At 35.9% G+C, this 18,732-nt stretch overlaps 1 protein-coding gene across 3 annotated transcripts in view; it reads left to right on the forward strand.

The window, feature by feature from the left end:
* EXOC6 (exocyst complex component 6) overlaps positions 1–18,732 on the forward strand; it is a 169,075-nt gene that overhangs the window by 37,898 nt on the left and 112,445 nt on the right. For all 3 annotated transcript variants that reach the window (XM_028511944.2, XM_036027000.1, XM_028511942.2), the window contains exons 2-5: positions 8,205–8,376; positions 9,613–9,660; positions 9,751–9,841; positions 12,807–12,852. In XM_028511944.2, coding sequence (XP_028367745.1) covers positions 8,205–8,376; positions 9,613–9,660; positions 9,751–9,841; positions 12,807–12,852 — 357 coding nt within the window. The remainder of the gene's footprint in view (positions 1–8,204; positions 8,377–9,612; positions 9,661–9,750; positions 9,842–12,806; positions 12,853–18,732) is intronic.

Below are 18,732 nucleotides of genomic sequence, written 5' to 3' on the forward strand. Positions count from 1 at the left end.
TTTTCAGGCCAGTGCTCAATCCACTGAGCTGCAGTAGCCAGGGTCAGAAGTAAGATTTTATTGTGCTAAACTTTTGGAAGGGATAACTAGACTCTTTTATTGAAACCATTATCTGTATATGGAGCATTAAAGTACAACTTGAATGTATGTGGGATAGTAGAAAATTTTGTTTTTTAGAACATTTTTTAGAACATTAGTTTCTAATGTTTCCTCGTGCTGGTTCTGCCATATGTCTGTGTGTATTTATTTATAGGAACATGACTAGACTCACCAATATACATTATCAAATTCTGGGGGATATTTTGAAAGAAAAAAATTTATTTTTACTAAAATTATATATTGCTTAAAAATTTAGAACAGTAGTATATCTAGCTTAGTAGTAGATTAATTAGATGGATTCACTCTTAACCAACTTAGGGTTCAAAGAATGAGTAGTGCTGAATGGCATTTCCTTTCTTGCCTTGCAAATCAGAATTTTAAAGAATAATGATTATCATTCAAAGACAAAAGAAAAAATAGATTTTTCAGAATCCTTTACAGCTGAGGTTAGATTAAGTATAGGGCCCTCAGTTTTCTCTACTTCATATTTTGGTCTTCCTTATTGTGTTGGGTTTGTAATTTCATACTGCCTCCTAGTTAGCTATGCCTCAGTTCTCATTTCTTTTTTCTGTCCATTGGATGATTTCATTCGATAGATTCAGCAGTGCACATCAGGGATTCCCTGTTGAGTCATTCTCAATTGCTGATCTTCAAAGGTGATCTGGTTAGTTGCTGTGCTGGTAACTACTTTGCATTCTGTGCTGCTTATCACCATTTCTGATTGAAGAGCCTGTGTAACATAATGTTTAAGAGCACTGGCTTTGGAGTCAGGTAGACCTAAGGTTAAATCTTGCCCATACTATTGTGTGACTTTGAACTTAAAATCTTACTCTTCCCAAACCACATTTATAAATTAGGGTGCCAGCAAAATATACATCATAAAACTATAGTGAATATTAATGAGATAATGAATGTAAAGCACTTGGTTGTAAGTCCTTGGTTGTGTGTCACTGTTGTTTTTTTTATAAATCTTCACCACACTAAGCCAGAAGCATCAGATATGACTCCTCTTTTTATCACTTTAATTAATTAATTAATATTATTATTTTGCTTAATTCCTTCACCTTTTCCAACCAGCCCCACAACCCCTGATATGACAATATGACTCCTCTTGGTCAGGTAAGTCACTTTGGACACTTGTTGACAATAAGGTGAGCCCATCTTCTCAGCTTTTCTCCATGTCCTCATCCCTCCACTGTCTCTCCAAATTGTCTTTATAGTTAAATGTAGATCTCTTCAGAGAAAAGATTGATACTTCTGCTGTGCACATGGTGTCAAGAAATTTTGGGGGTAAGAATTGTTTTTGCGGGACTTCTGGCCAAGATGGAGGTGTAGGTAGATACATTTCACTTCCTTGTACAACCAAAAGAAGGACAACAACCAATTTAAAAACAAAAAAACAACCAGAACTGCCAGAAAATCGAAGTGTATGGAAGTCTGACAAACAAGGAGTTGAAGAAGAAACATTCATCCAGACTGGCAGGAGGGGTGGCAACAGGCAACTGGTGCAGAGAGGATGTGCGGCAAGCTGACAGCTGGTGGACTGGGAGGTCCCACATTCACATGCAGATAAACCTGGAGGAACAACTGGGAAAAGAGACAGACCATGCAACCCGGGGTTCCAGCAAGGGGAAATAAAGCCCCCAAACCCCTGGCTATAAAAACCTGTGGGAGTTGTGGGGGTGGGAGAAACACCCAGTCTCACAGGAGGGTCCACTGGAGGGATCCCTGAGGTCTTAGAATGTACACAAATTCACCTGCCTGGGAATCAGCACCAGAAGGGCACGATTCACTTGTGGGAAGCAGAAGTAGTGACTGAAAGTGGGGTGAGAGCTTAGCAAGCAGCATTGTTCCTTCTCTGACCCCTCCCCCATATACAGTGCCACAACACACTGAAGTGGGTTGCCCCACCCTGGAGAATACATAAGGCTCCACCCTTTACAATGTAACAGGTGCACCGAGGCAAAGAAATATGGCCCAAATGAAAGAACAGACCAAAACTCCAGAAAAAGAACTAAGTTACAAGGAGATAGCTTATCAGATGCAGAGTTCAAAACACTGGTAATCAGGATGCTCACAGAAATGATTGAGTACAGATGCAAAATAAAGGAAAAAGTGAAGGCTATGCAAAGTGAAATAAAGAAAAACATACAGGGGACCAACAGTGAAAGGAAGGAAACCAGGACTCAAATCAGTGGTTTGGACCAGAAGGAATAAATAAACCTTCAACCACAATAGAATGAAGAAATAAGAATTCAAAAAAATGAGGAGACTTAAGAACTTCTGAGACAACGTTAAATGTTCCAGTGTCTGAATAATAGGGGTGCCAGAAGGAGAAGAGGAAGAGCAAGAAATTGAAAACATATTTGAAAAAATAATGAAAGAAAACTCCCCCAATCTGGCAAAGGAAATAGACATGCAAGTCCAGGGAGCTCAGAGAGTCCCAAATAAGTTGGACCCAAGGAGGAACACACCAAGGCACATCATTACATTAGCCAAGATTAAAGATAAGAAGAGAATCTTAAAAGCAGCAAGAGAAAAGGAGACATTTACCTATAAAGGAGTCCCCATAAGACTATTAGCTGATTTCTCAAAAATGTTGCAGGCAAGAAGGGGCTGGAAAGAGGTATTCAAAGTCATGAGAGGTAAGGACCTACATCCAAAACTACTCTATCCAATAAAGCTATCATTTAGAATGGAAGGGCAGATAAAGTGCTTCCCAGATAAGGTCGAGTTATCTCAACCTTAGGTTGAGTTCATCATCACCAACCCCTTATTATATGAAATGTTAAAGGGACTTATCTAAGAAAAAACAAGAAGATAAAACTTTGAACAGTAAAATGACGACAAACTCACAGCTATCAACAACTGAACCTAAAAAACAGAGATGAAGCAAACAACTAGAACAGGATCAGAATCACAGAAATGGAGATCACATGGAGGGTTATGAGTTGGGAGGGGAAGGGGGAGAGTGGGAGAAAAGGTACAGGGAATAAGAAGCATAATTGGTAGGTAGAAAATAGACAGGGGGAGGTTAAGAATAGTATGGGAAATGGAGAAGCCAAAGAACTTACAGTAGGACCCATGGACATGAACTAAAAATGGGGGATGCTGGAGGGAAGGGGGATACAGGGCTGAGGGGGATAAAGGGGGAAAAACAAGGGACAACTGTAATAGCATAATCAATAAAATATACTTAAAATGAATTGCTTTTGTTTTCCTCCCTTTTTCAGTGTTCTTATACATATTCACCCTTCTTTGTTGCTACTCTCTATTCAGCCAGATATTTATTATTGTTTTTTTAAGCAATTTTTTTGAATAGTTACTTTTAATATTAAAAGTTGGTAGAGGGTTAATTCTACCACATGTAGTGATTAATTTCATTTTGAGTGTTTGCATGCTAGATTTTATTTATTTATTTATTTATTTATTTATTTATTCCTTACCTGAGGATGTTTTTTATTGCTTTTGGAGAGGGAAAAGAGAGATAAAGAGAGAGAAAGAAACAGAAACATCAGTGTGAGAGGAAAACATTGGTCAGTTGCCTCCCCTGTGCACCCAGCCTGGGATGGAACCCTCAAAGATCTATTAAATGGAGAAAGTCAGAACTAGGGACTTTCTAGTGTCCTTTCCAGAGCCAGTATTCTATCTTTTGATAAATTTTGGGTTTTAGCACTTGTCTCATCCATCAGTACTTTCTTTAAGTGCAATTCATTTCTGTGGTTTAGAGTGTTTTCTCACCTCGGCACGTTTGTTTCTGTGTACTCTGCTCAGAATGCTCTCATTGATAAGGCTTGTGGGTGACAAGTGGTTGTATCAGTTAGGGATGCAGCTTCTATTCATGTCTGGGATAGCAATGATTATCAAGGGTCAGGGAGACCAGGACTTAGTAATAGGTAGATTGTGACCTAGTAGGTTTCTCATTTACAGTACTAATTCCTTAATATTGTTTTTTATTTCCTTCATCAAGACTTTATGGTTCTACTTGAACAGCAGAAGGCACGGAATGTAAATAGTTCACCCATTTCAGGCTTTGGTTTTCTATTAATGGAGAGTGTTATGTTCTGACATTGTTTTCCTCCACACTTACAGCATCAGTAGAGAACAAGGTGTTCACCTATGCTGCTGGAGTAGATCCACTGGCAGTGTCCTGAACCACTATGAAAACAATAGTAGCTTTGTTTTTAAAACTCTGGAGAATAAATTGGAAAGACACAGTAAAGGATAGACTTTTTAAGAACGTTCTAAAATAAAATAGACTTCTAGAAAATAACTATTTCTCTTCCTGTTTATATGTTACTGTTAGACTTAAAAGCGGTAACAGTATTGTCTTTGCACCCACAAATGGAGTCAAACCCTCCTTTGGGGGGACACTGTCGTGAGGCAGTCCTGAAACATCTCTCGCTGCCATGTTACAACTGTTCTAGGGAGGAAAAAGCCAGTTTTTTTGGTATGTTCTGTTTAATAAATGTTATTTTAAAAGCCAGATAAATGCCAAACTTAAAAAGATATGTTTAAAAACTTAGAAATGTATATACAGGGTCCAGCAGAAGTAATGCCTGTTTGAGTGTGGTTGGTAAGGTAATGATACGGGTGTAATAATTTATAGTTTTCATTTGAACATTTCACCTAAGATGTCATATGATGCCCTTGAGTGTGATATTAATAAGTTACAGAATTACATGGTTATGATTTTGTAATAAAAGATTTTGTAATAAAAGGGGGGCATTATTTGTGCCAGACCCTGTATATATTACTTAAGGAATATAATACTTACACACAGTTATGAAACAAAAATTTGTTTATGGCATGCCAAGGTCAGTTAGGTAAACTTCCTCTTGTACATGGATTTTTCTTTGGAACATCATTGCTTGTTTCATTGAGTTCTTGTTATATGTATTAGTTGTAGGAAAAGCACAAGGTGGGAATTCCAGCACTGCCTTAGTCATTCACTAACTAGTCTACATTGAGACACTCACAAACCATTTCTATGCCTGTTTCCTCATTTGTGAAAAGCAGGCAATGATACTTTCTCTGGTGTGGTATAAGAAATAAATGGAGCATTAGATGTATAAAAAATGTAAAAGGCCCCATACAAATGTCAGGCGGCAGTAGTAGTCAGTAGTCCTTCATTTAGCATGGATAATTGAGTGTTAGCCATATGTGATACTTACAACTAATAATACTCAGTTATTCAGCAGGGTTTGCTCACTTATCAAGGATTTGGTTGTCTATTAAGTGTATACTATGCTAGTAGCCAGTGAGTGTATATTTAGTGTACAATGTCAGTTATTGTGCTAAGAAATTTTCACGTGTTTACTATAATCCTCATAGCACTCTGATAATAATTCTCATAACACTCTTTTTATCCTTTAATTTTACTGCTGAGAGAATTGAGATTTAGAGAAGTCAAGTAGCTTACCTAAGGTTGAACAGCAAGTAAGTGTTCTTTCTGATTCCATCTATCCATCCATCTACCCATTTATTCATCAACTATTTATTGAGCATCTGCTATATAATAGGCACTATTCTAGGGCTGGGTATACAACAGAGAGCAAAACAAACATCCTCTGCCTTCATGGAACTTACATCCCAGGAGGGCAAGACAGGAAATAAAGTGTGAAGCAGAGTATTTCTCCGATGGTAAGAATGATGCAGTGATAAAGTAACACCTTTATTTTAGAAAATAAAAAAGGAGAGAAAATAGATCAGGGAAGGGAAGTGCGTGTGTGTTTATAATATAGATACTGTAACTGGAAAGGGCCTAATACAGAAGAGGGTAACATACATGAAGGAGGAGAGGGAGGCAGCCACATGTGAGAAATATGATCTAGGTAGAGAAACTGTAGGGGCAAAGCCTAGGATGGGAATGTGTCTGGTGTGTTTCAGGAACCACAAGGGGGACAGTGTTGCCAATGTGGAGTCAGTATAGTGGAGAATAAGTAGTAGGAAATGAGCTCAGGGAGATAAGACGGGGCAAAATTATGTAGAGTTCTATGGACTGTTGTAAGGAAAATAGGGTTTTGGGCAGAAAAGAGACATGGGATCTGATTTATGTTTTAATGGGATCATTCTGTCTACTGTGCTGGGAACAAACAGAAGAGGAGCGAGGGTGGAACCAAGAAGACTGGTTAGGAAGCAGTTGGCAGTAATCTTGGCAAGGCGTTGAAAGCTTAGTCCAAGTGTGGTACCAGTGGAGGTAGTGAAGGCTGGATTTGCTGGACTTTGGGGAATAGTGAGCGAAAGGGAAGAGTCAGTGAGGATTTTAAGGTTTTTTTGACTGAGCAACTGGAAGAATGGAATTACCGAGATGGGAGAAGACTGTGAGAGGAGCAGTTTTCAGAGACGAGGACAGGAATTCATTTTGGACAATTTGAGATGCTTATCAGATATCTATGTGGAGAGATATGTGAGGTTGAATTTCAGAGGAGAGGTCAGGACTGGAAATGTACATCTGGAAGGTGTCAGTATGTTTATGGAATTTAAAGCTCCAAGTCTAGATGAGATAAAGAGAGAAGTATACATAGAAAAGAGATGTCCAAGATCAGAGCCTAGTTCTAGCTCAGTTCTTAACAGTCCAAGTACTTTATAATTGCTATCCTATAGTGTCCTCTCTAGTATTATAATGGGTACTTATTAAGAAACCTAAGTCATGGAGGCTGCCCTCAAGAGGCTTATGGTCTGTGTGCAGAAATAAAATATATGGCATATAATTGAAATGTTTAAATTACAATGCAAAGTCACATATGATTACATGTCAGAGTGAATTGAAAGGACTGTATGTCTACCTGTCCTGCCTGTGAAAAGATTACTTGGCATGGAAGGGACTGACAAAAGCCTGTTGGAGGAAATGGGACTTGAATTAAACCTCAAACAATGGGAAACATATTGCGGGGGAGGGGTGCACTTTGGGGAGGGTGTCAAGACTACCTTTATGTTCAGTAATTCACTAGGAGAACTCAGAATTTAGTAAGCTGTTATACTCATAGTTACTGTGTATTAACAGCAAAAGGATACAGATTAAAATTCACAACAGGAAAAGCCTTATAAGGCAGGGTCTTGGAGAGTTCCAGGCAGGAGCTTCCAGTTGTTTATTCCCAGTGGAGTAGTCTAGACAGCACTTACATCTCCCAGCAGTGATGTGTGTTAGCACTTCGGGCGTGTTGCCAACCCGGGCAGCTCACCCCAGCCGTGGCGTCCAGGGCTTTTACTGGGCTTAGTCACACAGACAGGGCTAACCGCCTGTGTTGCTGACCTTAGTCTCCAGCCCCTCCAGAGCTGATACTGTGGCCCAAGGTCCCCACTGTAAATCACATTGTTAACATAAACTGGCATTGCTCAAGTCCCCCAAAAAGAAAGACATCTATCAGGCAGGACATTCCAAAGACTTACCTCCCAGGATCTGGGGGCAAGGGCCAAACCTTTCTTTGGACAAGGTTAATCCTTTCTTGCATGGTTGGGGGGCAGTTGCCCACTATGTGGAGACAGCATGAGCTTAGATACGGCAGGAATGCATATGCCATATTTGGAGAACATTGTGGTGACTTCAGTATGGCGTTGTACTTGAGAATATGAACTCTGGGAGCCGCACTCACAGGATTCATATCCCAGCTATCACTTGCTAGTTTTGGAATATGCAGTAGTTAGATATTCTGTTACTTATATGTAAAACAAGGGTAATAATAATACTTATATTATAAACTTGTGAAGATTAAAGAGTTATTATATAAAGCACTTAGTGTATGTCATGACATAGTAAATGCTGTAGAAATAAGGAGTTTGCTCATTCATTCCTTAATCATCCACTCAATGACTCTTTTTGAGCACTAACTTGCATGTTAAGACTCCTCTCCAGAGCCTCAGATTTTTATTTCCAGATACCTAGTGATATATCTAGAGGGCTTGTGACTCTTTTAATATTAACATGTTCAAAAATAAATTAAATATTTTTCACTCAAATTATTTCTACTAGTGGCAGTACTGTCAACTTAGTTTATCTGTTTAGAGATTTAATTTTAAGATACCAGCTTTTGCAAAGATTGGGCTTAAAGAATAATTTTTGGTGAATTGGGAAATTAATATTAGCTTTCTTTATATACATACAGGTCTGTGTATGATGACCAGCCAAATGCACACAGGAAGTTTATGGAAAAGTTAGATGCTTGTATCCGTAATCATGACAAGGAAATTGAAAAGATGTGTAATTTTCATCATCAGGGTTTTGTAGATGCTATTACAGAACTCCTTAAAGTAAGGACTGATGCAGAAAAACTGAAGGTAAGAAATCGGTTAAAATTCTATTTATTTTTGGTGTCCTTAAATTACTCAATATTACTTTATGTTGCATATTATAAATCATTATTAAATGTACTACTTTCAAGAAGTGCATTAGTGTATATATTTGGGGATGCCCTTCACACTTTATTAACACAGTTGTCATGCTAATGACAGGAGTAATCCCTTTTTTGGTAAAGCAAGTAATGCATTGACTTAACGGGATTTCTTTCCATGCAGGGAAATGAACTAAAAAACTTCATACAATGAAAGGCCTCATTGGCAGTTTTAGAATTTTGAAAATGACAATTAGTACACATAAAAAACCTTTAAAACTACTATATATAATTGTAGTCTCAAAATCACTCAATAATATTGAAACTATTTTTTTAGTTTAATATCAATGTATAATTTTTTTAAAGAAAGTTTGTGTACATTTTCTGCCACACAGAGAAAACATTATTTATTAAATGAGACCTGGATTTTTTCACTCAGAATACAAAATATTTAGTTATAAGGAATGTCCTATTTATCTTTACATTTGGACAGACAAAATGACCCTGGTTTACCAAAGGTTATGATTAGAAAACCATTATATAAAGGATAGTCAGACAATGAGAGACCGAATACAGCGTCAATGAGGTCACTGAGCATCTTTGTTCAAAAATTAATGAGATTTTTAATAAACCAGAATGTGCTTCCTTACTATGATGACCTAATGAGTCACTTAATATGTGGGAAAATTTGAGGTTGAGCTTCGCCTGCACCTGCAGCATTAAAATGTTGCTGTGGATTGAGATTTCCGTGTTTGATGTTAATCAGCCACCCAGTGTTTGCATTCAGCAAAGTATGAATGTTTAATTACCGTAAAATGCAATCACCATTTCCTACAGACAATGAATGGCACATAAACCTCATTGAAGTTATCAAAAAGGGACCAGTGGTCAATTGGGTCAGTGATTTGAATTGTTTGACAGACTTAGAGAAGCAAGTAAAGTTCAAAAATCTTGAGTAAATTTGAGAAGTTTGCCACAGAATCTGTTAAAAAGAACTGTCATAAGTAATTGAAGTTAAAAGCCCTTTTCAATCAAAAGTTCAAGTTCAAGCTGTAGAGTTAATTTGAATTTGCATTTCTTTGTTCTAAGTTTCTCATGAAGCATGATCTGATTACAAGGGTGAACAGTTACATCAGGGAAGTTTTATGCATGTTTGTCTAACTAAGGTGAAATTATTTTTAAGGTACAAGTTATTGATACCAACCGAAGATTTCAAGATGCTGGAAAGGAGGTGAGAAAATGAGACATTTTTTGTGAACCAGTGTGTGGATGTTGATTTATCTGTTCATTTAAAAAATATGAACATTTCTTTATTCCTAAGGTGATAGTCCAGACAGAAGATATTATTCGATGTAGGATTCAGCAGAGGAATATTACAACTGTAGTGGAAAAATTGCAGTTGTGCCTTCCAGGTGAGTTACATTTATCTGTAATGTAATGCTTGGCTTGATAAAATTACAATTTAATGATTATCTTTCCTACTTTATCCCTGAATTTTCATGGTTTTCCTGTATTATAAAGCCCCATTTGCTGATGTTACATGAGTCTTCTAGAACAATTTCTATCTTTCCGTTTCCTTTCTGCCCTGTTTGTTCTTTGTCCATGATCACCGCCCCTCAACTTTGTTGTTCCTCAGAATATTTTCCAATGGGGAGAGTGTCTTTAGATTACATTTTCTTGCTTTGTCCTAATTTGCCTAAAATTTTACCTGTTTTTCTGTTTGATACTTAAGCAGTTGGATTTTGCATTGCTCATAATCTCATTTTGCTGATAATGTAAGAAAACATTCCAAAATGTTCCAGCTAGGTATTCTTCCTTCTTCATTCTTGCCTTTCCACCTCTGTTTTGGAAAGACTGACTTTTTAGATTTCTGAGTTTCTGGGCTCTCTGTTAGGGCTCAGATATTACTAGGATATCAATAAATTCTGAAGAAACTAACCAGTATTTTCTTTACCCGGATGTATCCCATTCAAACAAAAGGAAGCAGGTAAATGTCATCTTTTTCTTAATGTAGTAAGCTAAATCCAACTTAGTATCCCATTTTTAAACTTTTTTTCTTTATTTTTACAAAGGAACTGGAACCTCCATACCCTGGGGAATAGAATGAGATGCTTTGTGTATAATAATTGTACAAGGTGGGGCAAAAGTAGAGTTTACAGTTGTTTGTATGGAAAATCATGCAATAATTAATAAAAAATAATATAAGAATAAACTCTCTTTTGTGTACTTACAACTGTAAACCTACTTTTGCCCACCCTGTATAATGTAAATTCAGCTCAGAATACAAATTATATGTTAAAACTGTCAGCTATCTTATTAGCTAAAAAATTATTGTTTTCTGACTTGTGAGAACAACTTTTTTTTTTAAAGATCACTACTCAGAAATTCTACTCAGTTGAATCTGTTTGACCCAGAGATATTTGCACATTAACTTTGAGTAAATGAAATGTCTGCTCATTATGTTAGATTTCAAGGTTAAGAAACCTACTTCCTTTATAGAAATGTTTAATAATCCCTCTTTGCCACCATCAGATACACTGAAGTGGTCTTGAAGACAGTCTTTAAGTTTGAATGCTTTGTCCCTGCTTGTAGTAATAAGCTTAAACAATTAGATACGGATGGAATGTGAAAGAGCTGAATTCAGCTTATTCATCTAGAGGGCTATTTGAAATAGAGAAGTAAAGGGAAATAGGGGTTAGATTTTTGTTAGTGCTACTGTCTTTGTTTTAAGTGCTGGCGAGGAAATCTGAGTTCATGTAAACAGTGTATTCCTAATAGCCATGTCCAGAACTACCTCCTTTCCTTAATCTATCCTTCTATCTAATTATCCTCTTACAAATACACTTTTTGCATCAGGAATTATGGTAGATATTGGAAATATGAAGCTGAAAGTGATACCATCCCAGCTCTGAAAGATCCTATAATCTCTCTGAATAAAGACAAGCCATCAAGTACTGTACAATTGCTTAACTCATTGTTAGATTAGAAGTATGTGAGGCTAGAAGAAGACAGGGGTTAAACAATGCATTTTCCTGGTGCATTAGTTTTGCTTGATTATATTTGAGAAAAGAATTATTTTTTAAAGATTTTATTTATTTATTTTTAGAGAAGGAAGGGGGAGAGAGAGAGAGAGAGAGAGAAATATCAATGTGCCGTTGCGGGGGCTATGGCCTGCAAACCAGGCATGTACCCTGACTGGGAATCGAACCCGAGACACTTTGGTTCGCAGCCCGAGCTCAATCCACTGAGCTATGCCAGCCAGGGCAGAAAAGTATTATTTTTATGTGAGAAGAATACAGAAATAACAGAAGGTAGATATGAAGTTTAAATAAATTATTGAGATAAAGCAGAGGAGACTTCAGAGCAAGTTATACTTGTAGCAGCAATTTTAGGCTCCTTCCCAGGTGTGTGTTCACTCTAATGTCTTGGTTGGAAAATGTGAGAAATAATTGCATTATGGTATAGGGGCTATGATAGTGATATCCATACAGTCTACAGAATTAGGACAGGTTTGCTATAGCTACCCTTCAGTTTTTAATGGTTTTCAGACAAGCAAACAGTTATCTTTTGTAAACTCGAAGAACCCTGATGGTATCCATAAAACTATAGAAACATGTGGAAAAAAATATCTGTCTCTTTGGTCTAGGAAATAAAGGTGGCTTGATGAGCCAACAATTATTTTCCCTACCCACTTGATACTTTGAAATTCTACTAAGGATGAATGGTAATTTATATAGTTGCATTAAAACCTTTTTGGTTGCAGTATGTCATCTTGCTGAAGCTTGTAACAGTTTTAATGAATAATTGCATTTCTGAACCTGTGGTAGAAATGATAAAACAAAGCAAGGTGCTTAGTTATGCTTATTTGTGCCTTTATTATAATTCACTGTCTGCTGCAAGCTTTTGAGGTTTCTCTTTGTGGATTTGGTGTAAAATTTCATTTAGTGAGCTGTAACACAGTTGTGCTATTTTATTTGGTATATTGAATCAGAATCAATCTCAGTGTCGCTCAGCTTTCTCTCTCATATAACTAAAGTCCAAACTTCCAATTCCACTGCAGGGAAGAGGTATTATATTAGTATGTTTCTGAATAGGATATGTATTAGTATATTAATGTCTCAGTTATAGGTGTCAGCATATGCAAGTGTTCTAAGTTTAGTATAATATAGTAGTATGTACAATGTTTGGTATGTTTAGAAATTAAAATGTTTTTATTTACTTGAAATATAAAATTTTATTTGAAAATACAAGCCTAAATCAAAGTATAGAGAAAATTAATAAATTTATAATATGCTGTTCCCTTTCATAATTATTTTTATCTCTCAAAAAATATTTTTCCATTTTTGAAAGCTAAAATAAGTTATTTTTTTAATGCAGTGCTGGAAATGTACAGTAAGCTAAAAGAACAGATGAATGCAAAAAGGTGAGTTGGTTTCTTTCCTAATTGTTTTTAGTAAGAATCTCTTTTTTCTATTATTGAAGGCATATTTGAATTTACTATAAATTATAGTGAGTCATGGAGTTTGTTTTTTACCTTTAACTATGCCTTGTTCATGCAGTTTGCCCATCAGGATCATTCAATAAAACAATTCTGAATTGCTTTATTCAACAAAGCATTTTGTGGATCCTTACCCTATATAAGTGATATCAAAGAGTGATAATATCAATGAAGAACAAATAGACAACTGAACAGGAATGAAAAAATATTGATTATATTGACTAATTTATCACCATTGACATTGCATGTAGTCCAAGGCTAAGTATGTATTGTGGGTCCACAAGTGAAAGCAAAGTGTGGGTACTTACATTTTGACAGTCTGAGCTAGTGTAGTTCATGTTCTGCTTTGTTTATTCTAATTTTTTCTTTTATGATTCTAGAGAGAGGGGGAGGGAGGGAGAAAAAGGGAGAGACACATCAATGTGAGAGAGAAACATTAATAGTTTGCCTCCTATACATGCCCAGTGGGGGGAATGACCCTGCAAACCAGGCATGTGCCCCGACTGGGAGTTGAACTGGCAGCCTTGCAGCTCACAGGATGATGCTTCAACCAACTGAGCCACACCAGCCAGGGCACATTCTGTCTTATTAATATAAATGAATAAATGACAAATGAAAAGTAAAAATAAAATAAGTTAAAGTAGGTTATTGATTGCCATAGAAACATTAGATGTGCTAATGTTTAAAGTGTTTTAAAGATGAACAATTTTATGTATTTTTTAAATACTTTTTAATTTTTTAATTGCAGTTGACATACAGTATTTCATTAGTTTCAAGTGTACAACATAGTAATCAGGCATTTATATAATTACGTGATCACTCTGATAAATCTAGTTACTATCGACACCATACATAGTTATTACAATATTATTAACTGTATTCCCTATGATATATTTTACATCTCCATAACTGTTTTGCAACTACCAATTTGTACTTTTTAATCCCTTCCCCTTTTTTACCCATCCCTCCAACCCTACTCCCATTTGGCAATCATCAAAATGTTCTTTATGTCTGTAAGTTTGTTTCTGTTTTCTTTGTTTATTTTGTTTGTTAGATTCCACATATAAGTGAAATCATATAGTACTCACCATGTTGTTACATATGGCAAGATTTTATTTTATTTTTTTTATGGCTGAGTAATATTTCATTGTATATATGTACTACTTTTTTATCCATTTTTCTTTTGATAGACACTTAGGTTGCTTCCATATCTTGGCTATTGTAAGTAATGCTACAGTGAACACAGGATGCATATGTCTTTTCAAATTAGTGTTTGGGGTTTCTTTGTATAACTACCTGGAAGTGGAATTACATCCTTTTTTGTCTCTTGTTATAACTTTTGATTTAAAGTCTCGTTTTTCTGGTATAAGTATTACTACTACAGTTTTTTTTGTTTCATTTATATTTTCATGATATATCTTTTTCCACCCTTTTTCATCTGGTGTTTCTTTTGGTTTGAAGTGAATCTCTTATAGGCAGCATATGTAAGGGTCTTGTTTTCTTATCTATTTAGTTACCCTAGGCCTTTTGATTGGAGCATTTAATCCATTTACATTTAAAGTAACCATCAAGCCCTGGCTGGTGTGGCTCAGTGGACTGGTCTTGGAACCAAAAGGTCACTGGTTTGATTCCCATTCAGGGCACATGCATGGGTTGCAGGCAGGTCCTTGGTAGGGGGCATGTGAGAGGCAACCATTTGATGTTTCTCTCCCTCTCTTTCTCCCTCCCTTTCCCCTCTCTAAAAATAAATAAACACAATCTTTTAAAAAATAAAGTAATTGTTGATAGATATGTAGTTACTGCCATTTTATTATTCATGTTTTTTATCTTCTTCCTCCTCTCCTCCCCCTCCTCCTCTATTTTTTTTTATACTGGTATGCTGGTGATGAACAACTTTTGATTTTTCTCTTTCTAGAAGCTCTTCATCTGTCCTTTGATTCTAAATGATAACTTTGCAGGGTAGAGTAATCTTGATTGTAGGTCCTTGCTTTTCATCACTTTGAATATTTTTGTGCCAGTCCCTGGGCTTGCAAAGTTTTTGTTGAGAGATCAGCTGACAGTCTTATAGGAGCCCCTTTATAGGTAACTAAGCACTACTGTCTAGGAGAAAGGTGCCCCTCAGCCCTTGTCCTGAAGCCAGCCAGACAATTCAGTTCCTCTCCACATGTGCCTGGCACTTGTTGAGCTGCTGCCCCAGTGCTGGAGCTTGGAGAGCGTGAGTCTGTCAATGGGTAAGTTCATGGGCTAGACCTTTAGGAGGAATTCCTTGGACTCCTGTAGCCTTCTCTCTGACTCAGCCAGAATCCCTGCTGACTTTCACAGCCAGAAATTATGGGGATTTCTCTTCCTGACACTGGAACACTAACTGGGGAGCCTGGTATGGGGCAGTAACCCCTTGCTCCTCAGTGGGGGACTTCCACAGCTGAGATATCCCTCCTGATTTGTAAGCACCACACATGGGTTTGGGAGCAGCACATTCTGTCTCTCCACTCCTACCACTCTCCATGTGGCTTCTTCTATACATCCTTAGTTACAGGACTTCTGCTTAGCTAGAGTTCAGGAGGTTCTGTGGTGGTTGTTCTGCAGTTTAGTTGTAATGATGTGTTCACGGGAGGAGGTGAGCACCGCATTAACCTACTCTGCCATCTTGACCATGAACCCCTAAAAATGAACAGTTTTAAAGTAGCATAGAAAAACCAGAATAAATGACACATTTGGAAAAGGGAAATAAAGATTTACTCTTAGTTTATTAATAACTACTTATTTATCAGAAGCTTCTGAAGTCCTTCATTCCCCTCTGAGCATTGCCTTAGTTGCATACCACAATTTTTAAAATGTTATGCTTTTAGTATTATTTAGTTTCAAATATGTTCTGATTCTCCTTTTTTAACTCTTGTGTTATTTACATGTGTGTTGTTTAATTTCCAAATATTAGTGGAATTCTTTAGGTATATTGTAATTTAGTATTCATTTCTAGTTTAAAACTATTGGGCCAGTAGATATACTGTATATGATTCTTTCCTTTGATATTTACTGAGCCTTGTTTGCTGGCCCTAGCATATTATACATCTTGTTGAATATTTCATGTATACTTGTAGAAACTATATTCTGCAGCTGTAACTGGCTTTAGTGTTCTAGAAATATCAATTAGGTCATGTTAATTGTTAGTGTAATTCAAATCTTCTGTATCTTTAGTAATTTTTTGTTGACCAGTTCTATCAACAATAGAGAAGAATGTAGGTTTTCAACTATTGTGGGTTTATCTATTTTCCCTTTAGTTCTTTACATTTTGCTTCATACCATATTTTGACTTGTATAATGTGCATTTTTTGCCCAAATTTTTGAGGAAAAAATGAGGATATGCATTATACATGGTTAGTACTAATTCCCATGTATAACGCAAGTATAATGTAAGTTATACATGGGAATTAGCACTAACATGTGTGCGCACAGTATACATGGCAAAATACAGTATATTTTAAAGGTCTGTTTAATAGATGCATACACATTTATGACTATTTTGTATTCTTTTTGAAGTGTCTCATATTTATAAAAACAGGCAACTTGAGAGAGGTTTTACATAGGGGGAATTTACTGTAGGGTTATTTATAAAAAATAAAGACCAGATAGTTAAAAATCCCAATAATTTGGACATCATTATGACAGATTTATAAATAGGGTAATAATCTGTTTCTGAAACATTTTAGTTAAAGATAAATACCATGATGTATTGTTAAATAGGATATGAGCCTATTAAAGTGGAAATGTTATCATAGATTATGACTGGATATAAATGTGATCAGATGTTACTGAGGCAATTACTACATGGTAGCATCAGATCATAGGTACCTTTAATTTTCTCTTTATAGTTTTTCTATTTTTCCAATGCTTATAGATTACCATTATCATTTGTTTAAAAAACAGTATTATGTTTACCAAAAGAGAAGTAGTAATCTATTATGCAAATTTGCTTACATTTTAAAATAGATAAAGCTCAGATAAATTGATAATTTTTAAAAAGGATCTCAGGTCTGGTCTCTGGCTTTTGCTCTTTTCCTAAGATTATTAACTTCAAGCCTCCCACAGCAAAGCCTGAGCTTATATATACTTTTTACATTTTTAAGGAGTGTAATTCTAGGGAAACTGAGGAGCATTATTGAGGGAAACAGATGTGAGATAGGGAATTTGGGAGAGGAAATAATGAGGTTGAGTTATCGAGTTAGCCAATGCTTAATATTGATCGATTTCAAAGAACTTTGGGGGAGTTTATATTAATTATTGTAAGTCACAACATTCCATTCAGGAGGAAGACAGGAGAACCAATCTTCTGGTTTCCTTTTCTCATTACTTAAGGGCTTTACATACTGGCAGTAACTTCACATTTCTGGGTTCTCGAAAGGTCATGTGATGTCTCATGCCTCAGTGACACAGGGAAGTCCAGGGTGGGAGGTGAGAGATAAGCAGCGTGAAGGAAGGCACAGTTGTGCCGTGGAGTCAGTTGCTTGTGTCTGTGGTATGTTGCAAAAACTGCTGGTAACACTTTTCACCTAGCATCTATCACTTATTTCAAATATGTTATAGGTATTACCATGATTTTTCAAAAAGCATATCTGTTATAGAGAGAATACTATTGGGGCTCACCTAATTTAAGTCAAGTCAGGAAATAGGCCAGGATTAATTTTAACTATTCACTAATCTATTGTATCCAAAGTGTTACTGTACTAAGAAAAGATATTACTCATTATTTCACATCATCTAAATTTATAATGTTTTAGGTATAGTTAAAATCATTGTAATGACATCTCCCTACCCATACCTTCACCTAAACATACTGATTTCTGATCAAATATATATTTTATTTATAGTACCACAATTCTAGGGATTTTAAATAACCATGATCAAATTTAGCTGTAATTTTTAAATTTGTGGTCATTTGCAAAATATACTGTCTTTGAGAATATATAAGCTAGAGAGCCAATAAGTATCTTTAAATAGCTTTGTATCTTTCTGTGTTTTCAGTTTATTTATATATAACTTGTGTTTTTTTGTTAAGATAGTACCTTTTCTCATTTTGATATCCAGTTCACTGGGGAGGCATAGGATATTATTTGATACATTTAAAAAGTACCTACTTGTAAGGATTTTGGTGGTGAATATTACTGTAGGATATCCACAATTTTGGAAAGTCTGAGTCCTACTATCAGTTATGGTATCTTGACCAAATTATATACCCTTTCTCTGTGTTTTCTCATTTATAGGTTAATAGTGATATTGGCCATAGACATTTACCTCATAGAAGTCTAGAGAAAATTGAAGTGTGTCTATGAAATTATTGATATATGTCAGTTTTTCTAGGGCACAGGCTATACTTTACTAATTGCTGCATACCCAGCATGTCAGCAGTGCCTAATATGTAATAGGCACTCAGTAAATATTTGTTGAAAGAAAAAAGAAATCACTGTTTTATTATGTCTTTTGTGACACTTATTAAAATTTTAATATTTCTAATTATCTTGAATAGTTTAAAACAATTTTTTAAAGTTCTTTAAAGTATATTTTGCTTTAAATTAAATCTGTGCCTTGTATTTTTTTTATGATGATGATTCGTGGATGGGAGAAATATGAAATCACATATCAAATAACTATCAGGGGTGTCCAACCTTTTGGCATCTCTGGGCTGCATTAGAAAGAGTTGTCTTGGACCACACATTAAATACACAGACACTAATGAAAACTAATGAGTAAAAAAAAGGTTTTATGTAAATTTACGATTTTCTGTTGGGCCTCATTTATAGCCATCCTGGG

The sequence above is a fragment of the Phyllostomus discolor genome, chromosome 5, assembly GCF_004126475.2.
Source record: "Phyllostomus discolor isolate MPI-MPIP mPhyDis1 chromosome 5, mPhyDis1.pri.v3, whole genome shotgun sequence".
Taxonomy (NCBI): domain Eukaryota; kingdom Metazoa; phylum Chordata; class Mammalia; order Chiroptera; family Phyllostomidae; genus Phyllostomus; species Phyllostomus discolor.